This window comes from Ptychodera flava (assembly GCF_041260155.1).
Source record: "Ptychodera flava strain L36383 chromosome 3 unlocalized genomic scaffold, AS_Pfla_20210202 Scaffold_26__1_contigs__length_13983176_pilon, whole genome shotgun sequence".
NCBI lineage: Eukaryota > Metazoa > Hemichordata > Enteropneusta > Ptychoderidae > Ptychodera > Ptychodera flava.
In genome coordinates, this window is record NW_027248280.1 from 6,670,643 (window position 1) to 6,687,000 (window position 16,358).

Consider the following 16,358-nt stretch of genomic DNA (forward strand, 5'->3'; position numbering starts at 1 on the left):
TGGATTTCGATTTCCTTGGCGGTTTCTAGGGCCTATGCAAATGGTAGACATGTAGTCACATAATACGTATGGTAAACTTCTCTTTTCTATCCGACCAGCATTCCACCAGAAAGGTCGACGACATGGTGTCACACATTCTTGTGTTTAAAGAAAATTTTGTCATTCCCGGTAATTTATGTTTCTATTTCACGCAAATAACGAATAAAGATACCAAAATCGAGATTACCTGTCCCTTCGAAGTAAGGAATTTTCACAGAATAGTTTCAAGAGTGTCTTAAAGACATTCATAAGACAGTTATTGTTTGCAGGTTTCTACCTTATTAAATACTGTTATTTGTGGTCTCATAAATTGTTCTCAGGAAGTACAACCTAGTAAGAAATCTTAGTATATTAGTTTCTTTTCCAGTAAATAGTGCAATTTGGATTTATGAAATATATATGCATAATAAAAATTATTATATATTCTAGACACAATGTTTCAGTGTAACATAGTCCATGTGCTCAGATGGTTTATCCACAAGATACACATTTATTTACGTAATGTTGTATCGTTTTCCTAACACTCATTTTCCATAATTTTCTTTCCCATTTTAGAATGTTGGATAGGTCAAACAAGGAAAGGCCGTAAATGTGATTTCAAGATAATGAAATATAGGTTTACTATTATTGACGTCAATATTATGGTAATTAACTATATACTTTCAAATCAATATTCGTATGTTAGCTAGTATCAGATGTACAGACTTGACATAGTCACAGACTATTGCAATGCCTGGTAGCTATGTGTGGGTAGATATTGTGCAGTATAACATCAAACAGGATTGGAACTAATTTGGGACAATTGGATGGTGAAGTAATGTCGATTTAATCTGCAAATGTAAGCTCATCTGCTTTTATTTTTTAAGTTACACACTTGTTTTAGGAGTAATTTATAATATTGCAGCATTCAACAATAGGGCGCCTAACACTTTTGAGAAATTTGAAAAATATAAAGGTTCAATTATCCCAAATTAGTTCAAATCATGTTAACAGCATTATGAGATACATCTTAAAATATTGACAGTGCGGAAAAATTTACTTGTGTCACCTTAACTGTGGGAAGTAACACTTTTCTTCCGATTTAAACGCCAGTAAGCTTATAGATCGCAATTGAGAACACACATTAAACAACCCGTGAATCTCAAAATATAAGTCCTGGCAGCTGTCCAAATGGTCCCTTGAAAGTATCTAAAGTGAAAAAATAGGGGTTCGGCATCCTGAAAGGCCAGTGCCTCTAAGACGTCAGAAAACTGCTAAACTTTGTGGATCAATCCTGTATGTATGCCATATTTATCGCACGTACCATTCATATCATTTTCGGTGGCAGATGTATGCTATTATTTAAAAATCCTGAATATTAAAACGTTTTCATTGGTCTTATTCTCATGTTGTCAGTTGCAGAGTCAAATGAGTGACCTGCAACCTCTATTATCATGAGCATACACAGTTACCAAGGCATCTCATGTAATATGCAAAAGACACCAAACAAGAGAAAACCAATCTACTCTTGCGCATGAGCTGTGAACATTGCATATTGCAAAGCTGAATGTCTGCAATTTCTGCGTATACAACACTGGTGCTTGTCAATTTCCGATGTTAGCTTAGCAAACGAGGCTTGTGAAGAGACAGTAAGCACACAAGGTAAGTAAATAGTGCTTTTAAAGTTTAAGCAATATTCAGCCGACAATACAACAATGAAACAATATGGCGAAGACGGAAACAAAATGGAGGCTTGTTAAAATTTGACATGTAGCTTTATGGGCAAATTGTTATTTCCTCATTACAGTACGCCCCTCATAGGGGCATTTTAAAACCGTTGTAATCTCCATATGTCGACGACGAAAACTTTCTGTCCTCCACAAGTTAAAAAAAGAGTATGTTACAGACCTATAATATCCACAAAATTTTGAGAGTTGGTGGATTTGACAGATTTGATCCCAGGCACTTTCTATTGCACTGGCTTGTAGAACATTGTGAGGAAGGTACAAGTGAACACAATGTCTTTGAATAACAAGCTGGGGAGTTTGACCCTATATTACACTGAACTTTACAGTGTTGCTGATCATCAGTTACAACGGAAGTAGAATTCCTTCAACTGCTATGTATAAAGTAAAGCTAAACATTTGCTAAGTATCATTTTAGAAAATCCTAATCGGGTGCAAAAAAATAGTGACACAGGTTTCAACGCTTATACCTCTTGTCTCAGTCTCAAGTTTATCGTGAAGATATGATTTCTCTTTTTAAAGGCTAGAAAACCATTTTACACTTGTAACAAATAACGCTAATATTGAAAAAGTCGTGTTCAGCTCTTTAAATCAAAACAATACGCTGCATGGCTCTCTGTTCTGCTTAAAAAGGGGAAGCTTATTCTGGTAATATTTATTTCGAAACGTCGAAGGTCGTATTGAAAGCAGAGGAATGACGTCGACGCGTCAGCTAGTCAGCGAAACCTGTCGGCAATTGCGGATTCACTGACATGTTGTGACATGTCACGTTCAATATCAACCGCTGATCAGCAATCGTTGAGGGAGGCCGATAGTTAAATTACCGGTCACCAAGGGTCAGTACACTGCCCTCTGACCCCGAGATAACATGTATTCTAAACAATAGTTCCATTGATACGACGTTACGCATCGACAGTTGGAGAATTGCCAAACATACCGATGTTGTGTGGCTATGAGACGCTATGATGTAAACTCGTTGAATTTAATCTGTGACCTCTATTGTTCTAAGGACATCATAATAACCAATACCTTGAAATTTACGTATTTGCTAGCCCTTGAATAATTTTAGACCTACCAAGTCCGGTATTATAATACAGTGGTTAAGAGTGAACTGAACACACTTTGGGTAGTCAGTTAGCATTCGTATGCGACTGATGAAAATACGTGACAAAGCTTAGCTATATACTTGCTACAACTTTGATCTAGCTTAGAAGAAGTGTGATTCCACAGTATTTGAATACTTCCATTGTTCTTGATATGATACATTTGTGTCTCCCTGCCTCTGTGCATCCACCCTATAACTGACCTATACATGTATATTTCCATTGGCTCATTTCGCTTGAAGAGCGCCCTCATCCCTGCATCCTAGAACTGACAAGCTGTTGTTACTCATGATTGTCCTTATTACTCCCCTTTTATTTTCACAGGGTATGAATTAAATAGCAAATCGCAGGAGATATTTTATATTACTCATAATATTATAATATTTTAAGACACTCAAACTATTGTCTTAACATACGTTTATCACATACATTTTCTGTCAAGTGTATTCATAAGAAGATATAGATCTCGTGGTGCCATTATTCGAGACGTTGCTTGTACATTTCTGTGTTACCCAAGGAAATATCAGGAATTTATTTCATAGAATCTCGAAATTACACCAAATAAGTATAGTATAGTACAGTATAGTGTAGTGTAGTGTAGTGTAGTATAGTATAGTATAGTATAGTATAGTATAGTATAGTATAGTATAGTATAGTATAGTATAGTATAGTATAGTATAGTATAGTATAGTATAGTATAGTATAGTATAGTATAGTATAGTATAGTATAGTATAGCATAGCATAGTATAGTATAGTATATAATAGTATAGTATAGTATAGTATAGTATAGTATAGTATAGTATAGTATAGTATAGTATAGTATAGTATAGTATAGTATAGTATAGTATAGTATAGTATAGTATAGTATAGTATAATAGTGTAGTGTATTTAGCGTAGCATAGGTGTTGTTGTTGTTGTTGTATTTTATTTATTTAAGTGTCCTATGTGGACTTATTCACCATTTCACTAAAATGAAGTGTTTTCTATTGCAACATCCAGCCTGCTGGGCTTATAAGACAGGTTAATAATAATGAATACCACATAAGACAAACAAGGATACATTATTCGTAAAGTGTGCTTTTCCTTCTCGAAAATGCCCTAAAAATGTAGTCTGCTAAATTATTACAGAATTTTATCATAAGTATACAAACTTGTTATCCTCGCTTAAGCCATTAAAATCTGGCATAACAGTCATTATTATACATTTACCATCGAGAACAATACTATACTATACTATACTATACTATACTATACTATACTATACTATACTATACTATACTATACTATACTATACTATACTATACTATACTATACTATACTATACTATACTATACTATACTATACTATTCATAATAAAATGTCCAATTTATAGTTTGGCTTTATTTATCCAATAGGTTTACATGCGTCGCACTTATTACCTGGCTGGATATTTGTTTAGCTCAAGTTATTAAGTGAGAAATGGCTACACAAAGAGGTAACTCTATTTGTATTTAATTTACTGGCATAGTGTTTCTCTGAACCTATCTACTTGATTAATATGGATAACCATTGCACCAAAACTGATGTGTTAATCAGGACGGTTATTCAATATGGAACATTATGAACTGATATCCGGGGCATTTACCGTCTCTTACGAACTAATTTTTTTAATAGTTCACATGAAGCATCTTCTTATCTCTTTTGTATTTTAAGTATTTTGCGTCTACCTGAGTGCATTGCCGAATAGGATATTAGGACGATTTTGTAATATTAATGTGATCTGATGTTAATCAGTCTCATTCATCGGTAATGACTGTCTTCAAAAGTTGGCTATTGGAAGTATTTTTAACGTCCAGGGGGGTTTTCAGTCGTGGTCTTCGTTACCATTTCAGGCTATAACCCTGTCCTGGTCATATTACCCAAAAGTAGTTGGGAAGTCATAAATGTGTTAGAGACTTTCTACTCTGTCTACATATCCGGTGACTTGTACACAAGTAATGAAGACACCTTTGTCTGCATTGATGTGCAGACCCTGTAGTTGGGCAACTTGCCAACTTATCTCTGATCCTAGAAACATTTATTTACGAAATAAAATATAAATTGTTAATTTGATCTAGTGATTTAATTTTGTGAAATCATTTTGATAGCTGAGAAACTATGTGAAAACAGTAAATAGCACTTTTCTATCGGTGTGTTGCAGAATATAGGAGACTTATATCTATCGTACCTGAAAAGTATATTTCTGCAGTAGCGAAGATACGGAGCGAAGAGATACGACCATTTGCAAGGAAACTCAACATTGACGATAATGAAATCGAGGATCTCGAAGCCAAAGAAAAAAATCCCAGTGAACTAAATATCAAATTATACGCAGATGGCTAGAACGATGTGGTGAAGATGAAGCGAGTGACCGACATTTTGCATGGGCTTTAAAAGAGATTGGTCAAGTTACAGCTGCTAGAACGTTTTTACAAGGTAAGGCCTATTACGTGATTGTGTTCATTCCTACGCACTGGCAGTGTTGTTTTCAAGGAAGTTTTTATACTACGTGCATTTCATCTTCCACCGATGGTAGATAGTGTCAGGAACTATAGGTAAATGCATTGCCATGATCGTAGGAGAGTCAAACGAACAAATAAATACACATATGAAAAGCAAGTGTGCGATAATAGCATTGTTTGCATCGGACGTTTGACTGCTGATAGTATGGTCATGACTTCAACAAAGATTGATGGTGTGTCGGTCTCTCAATTAACATGAAAACATATGACGTATCTGACAGATAAAGGACAACCTCCTTTCACTTGAATTGTAATGTACTACCTCTTAACCCTTCCAACTGTGATATTAGAATAAATGTGTGTCATCAAAGTCATGGTACTTATGAATAGTATTGTATGTTCTTAACGCTGAATAATTGACAAACCGAAACACTTAAATAATTTCAACATTTGCCATATCATTACTACGATTATCTTCGTTAGAGAGTCCACCTACACAGGAAACTGGATATTCAAGTTGGAGTTATGTAACCGAGAAGGATAACAAATGTAGCAGTATTCACTCATTTCAAACTGAAGACGAAATGTCCGTCAAAGAAACACTTGGATCCAAGGAACCACGTGAATCCAAGGACCAAGTAACACAAAGTAATACCTTGGATATTTTCTTCTCATACGTATTTTCTTAACTATTTAAGGTAGAGACACACGTTAGATGATACTTATTTTAAACTCACTTTTCTCAATAAATTTCACTTTTAGACTCCACACATTATATATTTTCTGTTAGCCCTATATCTCAACATTATGAAAAATATAATTATTTTTCGAAATCACAGTGTTTGTGACCATTTCTTTCAAAAATATGCGTTTTTTGAGTTTTTTACCTAAAAATATATTAGGTGTTACAGGACTATGGCGACTTGAGATCTTTTAACAAAATCAACAATTGAGTAGTCTGGCGAAAAAACGGTGTCCCAGATTTTCGGTAAAATTGATAGAACAAGAGAAATTCTTGCTGAAGTGAACGAAACCCGGTAATTTATTCAAAAACCCAGAGTTGTTACTTTCACACCTTATTGTGCTGAAACAAAAGGGAATAGAAAAATTTCTCTTCCATCTTGTTCGTCTGTCTGCCTTTGGCACTAAACAAATACTTGTGTACGTGTCATGCACCATTGAATCTAATTTAATAGTGTGATTAAAAGCTTGCTCAAAGTAATGGTATGAACATTTCCCGAAATTAGCTGTCAAGATAGATATTAATTTCAGCAATTTCAAGTGTCATAAACGAAACATCTCAAAAGCGGGCTCTGTAATTTTCATTGTACTTGCATACACCCTGAAAAGAGTATATGGATTGATTTATCTCTTCAGTAAGAATAAAAATGTTAGTAATAATTTCTGATCTCAACTCGAATCGAAGACATTACTTCAGGGTGATTGAAGAATCATGTACTTTCTCGTCAAACTTTCTTTCTGTTCTATTTAAGAAGATAAGCCGCCTCCTGAGCTGCGCAAACCGTCGAGTGTCTTTACTGGTAAGGAACACGATAAATGCCTGCAAGGACTTGCCCACAACTACCATGAATATAGACGCAGCGGAAGGAATGAGACAGGCGTGCATATTGAGGTAACACATATCGTGAACCTCATCCCTGTGTGAATTCTAATATTATAGCAAATCGGTCTCCGTTTTTCTCTCAGATACACTCACAGATATTCTTTAATGTAGAATTTGCCTCGAGGTCTAGAAAGTTTACAATATTCTTTCGACCTAACATTTAGTGGACACATTTTGAAGCTAATGAGTTATATTGAAAGATTTCACCGTCACAATTTTGTGAAAACAGGGGATTTCATAGTCCGGCGAAGAGAAAACAAAGGATGCGTGTTGCCATTTTGAATTTCAAATATGGGTAAATACCGGTCAATTTGCTTCTGTACTATTTCATTTTCCACCGTGAACCTAAATTTAGTCTTGACTTTGAAACAGTACGGTTAAAGGTTTGCTTGAGAAAAGTTTGAGAAACTTGTCTTTCATTTCGAAGCACATGCTACCTTAAACATATCTTAAGTTTGAATATTAGGTGTTAGCTTCTTTCTGATGTAGAGAAGTTTAGAGAATCCTTCGTTTTTATAGTATTAAATAAAAGTATACCGATGATAAAGTTTCCACAACTGTTTAAAAATAATCTCCATATAATGCCATTGGATCAATGACAAACTAAGAAATATAATATAAAGTAAGGGCAACAATGGGAAGATTCCTTCAGCAGAACCTTATCTTATTAATAATGATTTACTATGCCTATATTGGACTTCATTAGGTAATTGTAAGAAATCAACTGGTCTTAATGTAAATTTTCCATGACGAAATATCGAGAAACATAGCGAGGCGAATGATAATGAGTATAGCTAAAAGAAATTCCAATATTTGCGTACCAAGTCGTTCACAGCAGAGAGCGCTAGTTGTGCAGACTCAACAATCCTTCTTCGATTCTGACTGTGCATCTCATCGACAGGTACTGTACGGCTTGGAGGTTGCGGTAAGACTGAAATTCTCTCGTCATTCGTTTGGAAGAACTGGAAAAACTATTCAGGTGTGTTTGTTTTGAGCGGAACATCTAATAGCCTCCTTGATTTTGGATTCAAGAAAATGCTGGAGGTAAGTATTTTGCTAACAAAACGTTCGTTGTATCATTGAAACGTCGAACTGCGTATGCGCTTTAAATATCTTAAATAACAAATTAGTGGCTGCAATTTCTCGTTCGACAGTCACTGTAAGGCACTGGACACAGGGGAGAAACCTATGGTGTCCAAATAAATTAAAGTTTTAATGGTGTGACATTGATGCTCATTTACTCTTCTGTGGCTATTGGCTCTAAACTTTGTCAATCCAGATAGAGATTTCAACTCTTATTTACTCTTTGTGCCTTTCTGTGTTCATAGCTGAAGCCTATACAATCGTTAAAATAATTAATTAAGAGTTAAAATAATTAATGTGAGGAACAGCTCTAGGAAGATCATCATAAGTTTTTTTTATTGGTGTGTAAATTATAGCGCTGAATTAAATTCTAATCGCAAAAATCAATCTTCGGTGTGACCTTTCACGATACTTAGCGTAAGTACTCATCGACGGACAGTGGTCGCATTATTAAAATATATACGTCGCATGCCCGCGCCAGTACACTCACAAAACTCTAACAAATAAATGTCTGTCTCTCTGTCTGTCTGTCTGTCTGTCTGTCTGTCTGTCTGTCTGTCTGTCTGACTGTCTGTCGTCTGTCTGTATGTATGCATGCATGCATGCATGCATGCATGCATGCATGTATAAATGTATGTATGTATGTATGTATGTATGTATGTATGTATGTATGTATGTATGTATGTATGTATGTATGTATGTATGTATGTATGTATGTATGTATTATGTAATATGTATGTATGTATGTATGTATGTATGTATGTATGTATGTATGTATGTATGTATGTATGTATGTATGTATGTATGTATGTATAAAGTTGCTAGCTTCCATCCATTAGAGGTGTGTTCACATTTCGTCTAATTTATTTCCGTCTTCGAAATTACAGAAACTTGATATGGATTTATCAGACGAAGAGAAAAGTCCGAGTAGTATCCGGGTATGTGTCCTTGACAAATTATCAAATATGAGAGGATGGCTTCTTGTGATTGATGACGTAGATGATCCACGCCTCATTCAACAAGCTTTGCCAGTGTCTACGCCACTACGAGACGGACACATCTTGATAACTTCAAGAGTTGGGGAAGACTGGGACGATTGGTATACGCCAATAATGGTAAATCCTGTCCTGCCATTATCGCCAGAAGATTCTGCCTTGTACCTCATTCGAGAGGCTCACACCGAACTGTCATTAGATGATGCAGAGGCCATGTTAAAAAATTGGCCTCTGATAAAGAAGATGAATACGAAGCACTGCTGTGGCTTGGTAGTGAAGAAGGCTTGCACGGTTTACCCTTAGCTCTAAAGCAAGCAGGCAAATATATCTCAGAAAATCGATTCACCTACAGTGCGTACAAGGAGTTGTACAGGAAATGTAATCTCGAATGCTGCAACCGATGGGAAGTGATCCACTTGTCGGATGGTTGAAGTTACATAAGATAAATACTGACCTGGCACCTACATTAAGAATCTGTATAGAAAAGTATGCACATCAAATCAAGGAACTCAAAATCGAAGACCTACCAGATAGGGACATCAACATTCCTGATGAGGAAATTAGTAAAGTTCAAGTGGCGATCAACAACACCCGACCACAAGTCTTCGTCGATCTAGCTGACCGTGGGCGTCTTAACATTCTGACGACTTGGAAGATGAATTACGATACAATAGCAAAGGAAAACGACACCAGGGAATTCCTACACATCTGCTCGTGCCTGGCTACGCGTATACAGGTGGCATTATTCGTAGACGGGGCAAAATGTCTATATCCCGGAGATTTGAGGGACTCTATATACCCAAAACAAGGTAGTGGCCGTAAAAGTAGCAAGCAGGCAGTACAGAAGAAAATTATAGATTTATTTCAGAGAATAAAGCATTTCTCTTTTGCAACAAACGTGGTTGGAGAATCTGAAGAAGAAGAGCATCGTCGCAGCCTTGGACGCATGGGAGAATATACTGTCCATCGTCTCCTCCAGTTCGTTGTCTTTATGCGGTTCATCAAACCACACGAAAGAATTCAGTGCATCAACAACACACTTAATATCCTGGAGAAGCTTTTCCCAAAGATGGAAGAAAGTCAAGACGGTTCCACAGGTGGTGTGCGCGACAGACACTCCATCATTGCGTTTCATACACTGGCTCTTGCAGAGCAAATCAGGTCCGCAATAGAAGAAAACGGAACAGCGGCCCTCAACGATGTTAATCCGCTGTTCGTTGCCGTGAGCACATACCTATTCCGCCTTGGACGTGCACGTGATGCCAAGGTTCTTTGTAAAGTGATGGTTTCACTCAGTAGAAGCCGAAAACCAGTCAATAAAATCAAACTGGCGGACGGTATGATAAGAAAAGTATCGAATTATAACACTAAACAGACATTACTTAGTTAAGAATCAGTCACCGATGTTATCTCGCTAGATACCGTTAGGCTCATCCATGTTTTGTATTTTTAAGATACAAAAAAGCAGAGACGTCAGGGATTTTCTTTAAAATTAATTTATTAAAACTAATTACTTAGTCTCGGGATAAGTTTTAAAAAAAGGAGTACAAAACTTATTGTCTGTAGCTGGGACGGCACAAAACTCCTGAAATACAGTCTGAAGGGAGTAGTCTAGCCAGACACCGATGAGTGAGGAAGTGAGTCCTTCTCTGGGTACAGGCTTTATGTAAGTCTGAACCTTGCAGCAGGATCTCGAATATTCTGGTAACAATCCGTACCGTCGCTGTATTTATACTGAAAAAGTAGCTATATCCTGATAAGACCAGACAATTCTAGAATTTCTATTTGTGTGCTAATTACCAGTTCCAAAAATATATCTTCACTTGTAGTAAACGTGACCTTCATAATGTTCTAGACTAATTAAGTCATGGGGCGAACGACCTACATAAGAGTATGAATTTCACATTTTTACATTATATCCAGGTTTCAAGCATACATGAATATATTGTTCTCTAATTCAGAACTCTGCCATCTCGGAGAGGCGTACTTTCAAATTGGTGAAGAAAAACTTGGCAAGGCTGAGGAACGTTTGGGCGAGAGTTTTGCATTATTGGAAAAGATCAAGGGGAAAAATGATATAGACGTGTTAACAGGTAACTTAATCCAACCGAGAGCTAGATATAATATGCATTACTTTCCCTTGAAATTATTTATTGAATGTATAGTTGCTATAATCTGTTTACTTTGTAGTCAACATGGTGTACAGCATAATTAATGTTGCAACGTAATTAACAACAGGAGAAGATTCAAGCGATCAGACAACAACGCCATGATATTTATTAAGACCGTTGCAAGACGTTATCAAACAGAATGACATATTATTACTATTTTCGAAACACCCGACATCACTTCTTTGTCTTTTTTGCCAGACGTCGATATATCTTTCCTTCACGGATTTAACATTCATATGTGTAAAGGTACATTACTGTCTGTTATGTGCTGTTTTCGGTCTGTGTTTATAACAGTTGACAATGTATTAAGAATTTGACTTATTGTCATTGGATTCTGGACGGGTATGATTCTGATTATTTTATATAACTTTATTTATCATCATAACCTTCTTCTTCTTCTCCCTCCTCTGTCTGTCTGTCCATCTGTCTGTCAATCTCTCTCTCTCCCTCTCTCTCTCTCTCTCTCTCTCTCTCTCTCTCTCTCTCTCTCTCTCTCTCTCTCTCATGTAAATCACATTCAGCTAAACAACGCCATGCAAGGATACTGCAAAACATGAAGGAGTATTTGATGGACGAGGAAAAGAGAGTTAAGGTCAAAGTAATGTTAGAAGATATACTCGAAAAAATGAAGACACTTTTCGAAACACCGGAAGAACAACAAAATTTGAACATTGCCAATGGTAAAATTTGATTTTTTACTACCGCAATAAATTTTGTATATTGTTTAACATTAGATTTGATTTCGAACAATTTTGTGAACAAATCACTTTCAATGTTATTTCACCTGCCAAGAATGTTACAAGAAGAATTCATTTAAGTATTAACATTTTCAAACTTCTTCCTCTACCAGCCATGCACCAACTTGGTCGTTTCTATCAAGACACAAGTGACTACGAGAAAGCACAGCATCTTTTGGAGAAATCACTGGAAATAAGACAGACATACTGGCAGCGAAAATTTGGAACAGCTGATGTTGAAAGCGTTGCGTACGGTTTGACAAACCTTGCCAGAAATTATATCATCTCTTCATCTAAGGACACCAAGAAGACAGAAGAATTACTCGAAGAGGCCTTGAAAATTAAAGAAAAGAGATTGGCACCCACAAATGAGTCGTATCAGCTAGGTATACATGATAGACTAAAGTCGTATGCGTGTGTCTACATTATAGGCAATGAAAGTTATTACAACCCTTTTCAGAATTAGAGCGCGAAGCCACTGCAGTGAACTGCAATAAAACTGCTCACACTAATTAGTTTTCAGCTGTAGCCAGCTGGCAAAGTCGACAACATTGTATGTCCCATGCAGACAGTTTGTCTGGGGAAGTTGAAATAAAAAAGATTTGTACATGGACCAGTGCATGGTAATGTTACATTGTATCTTAATCTTGAACACAGGGTGCCAATCGTAAACTCTCATTTACAACTCGAGCCTCAGACAGAGCTAGTTTTGTCTTTGTACAGGCAGACATTTTGGTCTTTATCAAGTAGCCTTGTTCAACACCAAAGTGGCCACGGCTACTGCTGAAACTAATTAGCGTAAGCAGTTTTATTGCAGTTCACTGCAGTGGCTTCGCGCTCTAATTCTGAAAAGGGTTGTATGTGTCATTACTAGCAACATATTTATTCTCCGATCACATCTGGAGGAATTCAAACGTACATGATTTTAATGAACCACAATCATGTGTACATTTCAATTAAAATGAAATCCATGTAAGCCAGCATAAAATAATACACTGCTGATTTTTTTATCAGGTAAATACTATTTAGCCGCATACTATCGCATACAAGGACAGAATGACCTCTCTGAGAAGACTGCAGAGGACATCGTGACGGATACCTACAGGAAGAAGCTCGAAGGTTTACTACAAAAAGGATCAAATACTTCCGGCAAAGTGAACTTGAAAGAAGGTAGTATATTCAAACTTTCTGAACTAATTATTAATTAACAAGTGTGCAGAAACCATTCTTTCTTGTCGATTTCTCAATATGTATTACTGTGTACTATAACAGTCAAAATATACAACAGGTTTGATCGATGCTGCTATCTTGTAGGTTTAACCGTTTACTTATACTTTTTACTTATTCAATATTCTATAAGATATTTCACTTATTATATGAATGTGTCATCGTCTTCATCGGGTAACAGTGTCAATTTACTTCTTTTCTATCACACAGTGTTCCCTCCAGAGAAGATTGATATCTGAGATGTTGTCAATCAAGTGATATTTGATATGTGCTGACATCTTCCAAACAAACCGATCGTTACAAACGCAGGGCAAGACGAACATTGCATTTCCCCTTAAATGGCAATCTGTATTGAGTGTTAAAGACATTTTGCATTGAAGCTCCAAAGCTAGTTACTGAATTTAATAATGATAACGGTGTAGTTGAATGTCATCGACGGCTCGACACGTCGAATTTAAACAATCATGGCAATTATTCATTCTCAACAAGTCCATTTGAACGACTCCACCTGTATTGCTATTGGCTTGCAATTGTATTCCTTGTTTGAGGTGATTCCAGTTGTATGCATATATACAAATAAAGTGTAAAATAATTATCGGAAAGGAGATACGACTTTAACATTTTTGATATTCTAGTTTTCGTTTGAACTCATTTATGAAATTCGTCAAATGTTAGATACGTATATTTTTTTCGGTTTATCTTTCACTTAAGCTTATAATTAATAGACGATACTTAGCTATTTGTACTTGTTCAAACCGCTTGTCATTTTATACTTTTTAGTCCTGTTATATCAACATATAAATATTAATACTAAAGAGGTTTTGTTTTAAAGAGTACATCAATGCAATCTTTATATCTAAACAATAGTATTAGAAATGATAAGGTTAGTGCGATTTTAGATATTATTTTGGGCAAAGTATCGCATTGCTACATCTTTATAATTGTATTTTTTATATCTAAGAGTTTCTCACTGTAAGTTGTATTATCATTTATTAGCGTCTCTGTTGAAATTCATTATTTAGCGACCATACTTTCCCCATCGGTCACTAGCTGTACTTATACAATTTGAACGAATGAACAGTCAGTTAGTATTTCCTCAATATGACTTAAAATAGGCGTATTCTCATTGAACTGAGAGTTCACAGATTACTCAAAACGTAGCGGACGCCGAAATGTTAGTCACATAAGTTTTACATTTTGTCATTTGTCTCTTATATATCATTTTGGTCTATCATGTTTGTAGTTTTATCTTCAACAGATTCGTGTGTTGTCAGTTTATGCCAGAAGGACTTTGATTTTCACTAACTCTAATTTGGTTTTTGAAGCACTGAGATATTAGTGAAGGCATCAACCATATTTTATTATTTTAATCTCATTTACTAAGTGAAAAACTAACATTACTGACTAGCAATAGACCATGAGTTAAAAGACTATTATGGTCAAATATACAATCGATACGACGTTATTGAAACAAACAACCTGTAAATGTTTAGGAATTTCTCAGCACAATGTTACAGTATCAGCCTAGAAACTCAGTAAGTAGTAAAGACTGTTATTATAGTGATCAACAAATTAATTATCATTATGGTGACGTTTGCTATGATCTCGAAATAGGCTGTTGCTGAGCGACAAGATGCTTTTAATTTTAATTCATGTCTAAATAGACAGTTATCGAATGCCCCATGTTCCAGTAGTTTATTACAGTAGGCCGCTATATGCCTGTAGAAAACAACGTTATATGTAAACACAGCTACTGACATGACGGACCGAACTGTTCCCTAGAAAGTTTGAGCTCGCTATCAACGCAAATCAGTTTCTAATTATTTTGTGTTAGCATTTGGCAATTAAAGTGAGATTTCGTTTGTCTCTAGAATATTTCAAATCAGGATTGGCAACAGTGGCATTTTATATTAATTTATTTGACTCTTACATTCACACTGACACTACGGCATATCACCATAAAAATACCAAGCACGTTAAAATGTTCATAATGTCTTACGTCACCAAGACACCTAAATATTTCGTTAGACTGATGATAGGCAAAGCAGGTATGGACAGATAAGCTCACATGTTTGAGTGGATGACCGTCTCCAAGGACTAGTGTCCGAAACAACCAGACCATGTGCCTGTAATGACCTGGAATTTTTCCTCCTGTAGAGACACCAAGCACTTGATATTATACAACATTCTGATTTACATAACCTCATTAAATTGTTCATGTCATATATTAAGCCTCATATGTTATGCTTAAGAGTAGCGTCTTTTGTGTGAATTTATCCTGACAGTGATGATATCATTGTATGTGTCAGTACCAATGAATATGAATTCTATCAACACTTTATTGTATACAACCTGTCATAGAGAAAATATATTGATTTGCCTATATGTTATAAGCTCTGATTGCGTGTTTACTTGTAATCTCGCTCATTTGCCGATGTAATGACCTTTTGTGTGTGGCTGTACCATTGCAGGTCAAAACACATTCATGTCAAGGACGTGACCTGACGCCACCTCTGACTCCATGTGTAACTTAAAATTTATGCTTCAGCAAATTCAGCTAAATCTTGTACAATATGTTGTTAACATTTCACTTCTTCTGGAGTGTAGAACAAAATACATAACGTCTTTTCAAAACAACGTGTGCAACAGCATATGATTACTTTTGACTATTCACACCTTGTCAAAACTAGTCGCTATATAGGGAAGACATGGAGTTAAATATCACTCTTTGTGCATGTCCCTTTAATTTGCTCTTACTGTTTGCACGACTTTCTATCCCTTTCACAACTCGTTAACACAAATTACTATATGAAGGTATAGAGAATATAAGTCATTGTGCATATCCCTCGAATTTTCCTCTAATATTTGCACGGCCTTTTTTATCGATTAGGTGAGTTACCAGCATGCACCTTTTGAAATATAGTACGTTTGCCTGGCCTATGAGGCCAACCATCGCGACTGGACGGCTGATGCCATGGTCTAACTACTAGCTTATGCAGTAAAATGACCTCTAGCCTGTATCCCACATAGGAGCACACACTTGGGATGGTCATTAAATTGGACCTTCATCAATATAGACTTGTAACTCGGTAGAAAGACTTGTCAAGACAAATCGTCCAGGTGTATGAATTGCAGCAACCACTTGCTTAAAAAATCTTCGTCCTTCTTTTTGTA

At 36.0% G+C, this 16,358-nt stretch overlaps 2 protein-coding genes across 3 annotated transcripts in view; one reads left to right on the forward strand and one right to left on the reverse strand.

Annotated features, from left to right (window-relative positions):
* The window catches only part of LOC139125764 (guanylate-binding protein 3-like), a 95,253-nt gene that overhangs the window by 30,970 nt on the left and 47,925 nt on the right, over positions 1–16,358 (reverse strand). The gene's annotated exons all lie outside the window — the stretch shown is intronic.
* LOC139126127 (uncharacterized) lies at positions 1,538–15,423 on the forward strand. Of its 2 annotated transcripts, XR_011550477.1 has the most exons (13): positions 1,538–1,680; positions 4,262–4,341; positions 5,047–5,321; positions 5,831–5,995; positions 6,841–6,980; positions 7,873–8,015; positions 8,942–10,386; positions 11,011–11,142; positions 11,742–11,900; positions 12,071–12,343; positions 12,972–13,127; positions 13,395–14,027; positions 14,148–15,423. XR_011550477.1 is itself a non-coding variant. In XM_070692177.1 (12 exons), the coding sequence occupies exons 7-12, from the start codon at positions 9,438–9,440 to the stop codon at positions 13,421–13,423; spliced, it is 1,698 nt and encodes a 565-aa protein (XP_070548278.1). In that variant the 5' UTR covers positions 1,541–1,680; positions 4,262–4,341; positions 5,047–5,321; positions 5,831–5,995; positions 6,841–6,980; positions 7,873–8,015; positions 8,942–9,437; the 3' UTR covers positions 13,424–15,423. The 2 variants fall into 2 exon arrangements, 1 of the variants encoding a protein (XP_070548278.1); XM_070692177.1 differs by having other exon boundaries at positions 1,541–1,680; positions 13,395–15,423.

Coding starts and splice junctions, on each gene's coding strand:
- LOC139126127 (XM_070692177.1), top strand. CDS start 9,438: ATGCTGCAACCGATGGGAAGTGATCCACTTGTCGGATGGTTGAAGTTA. Junction 11,143..11,741: donor TGATATAGACGTGTTAACAG/GTAACTTAATCC, acceptor AATCACATTCAG/CTAAACAACGCCATGCAAGG. Junction 13,128..13,394: donor CAAAGTGAACTTGAAAGAAG/GTAGTATATTCA, acceptor TCTATCACACAG/TGTTCCCTCCAGAGAAGATT.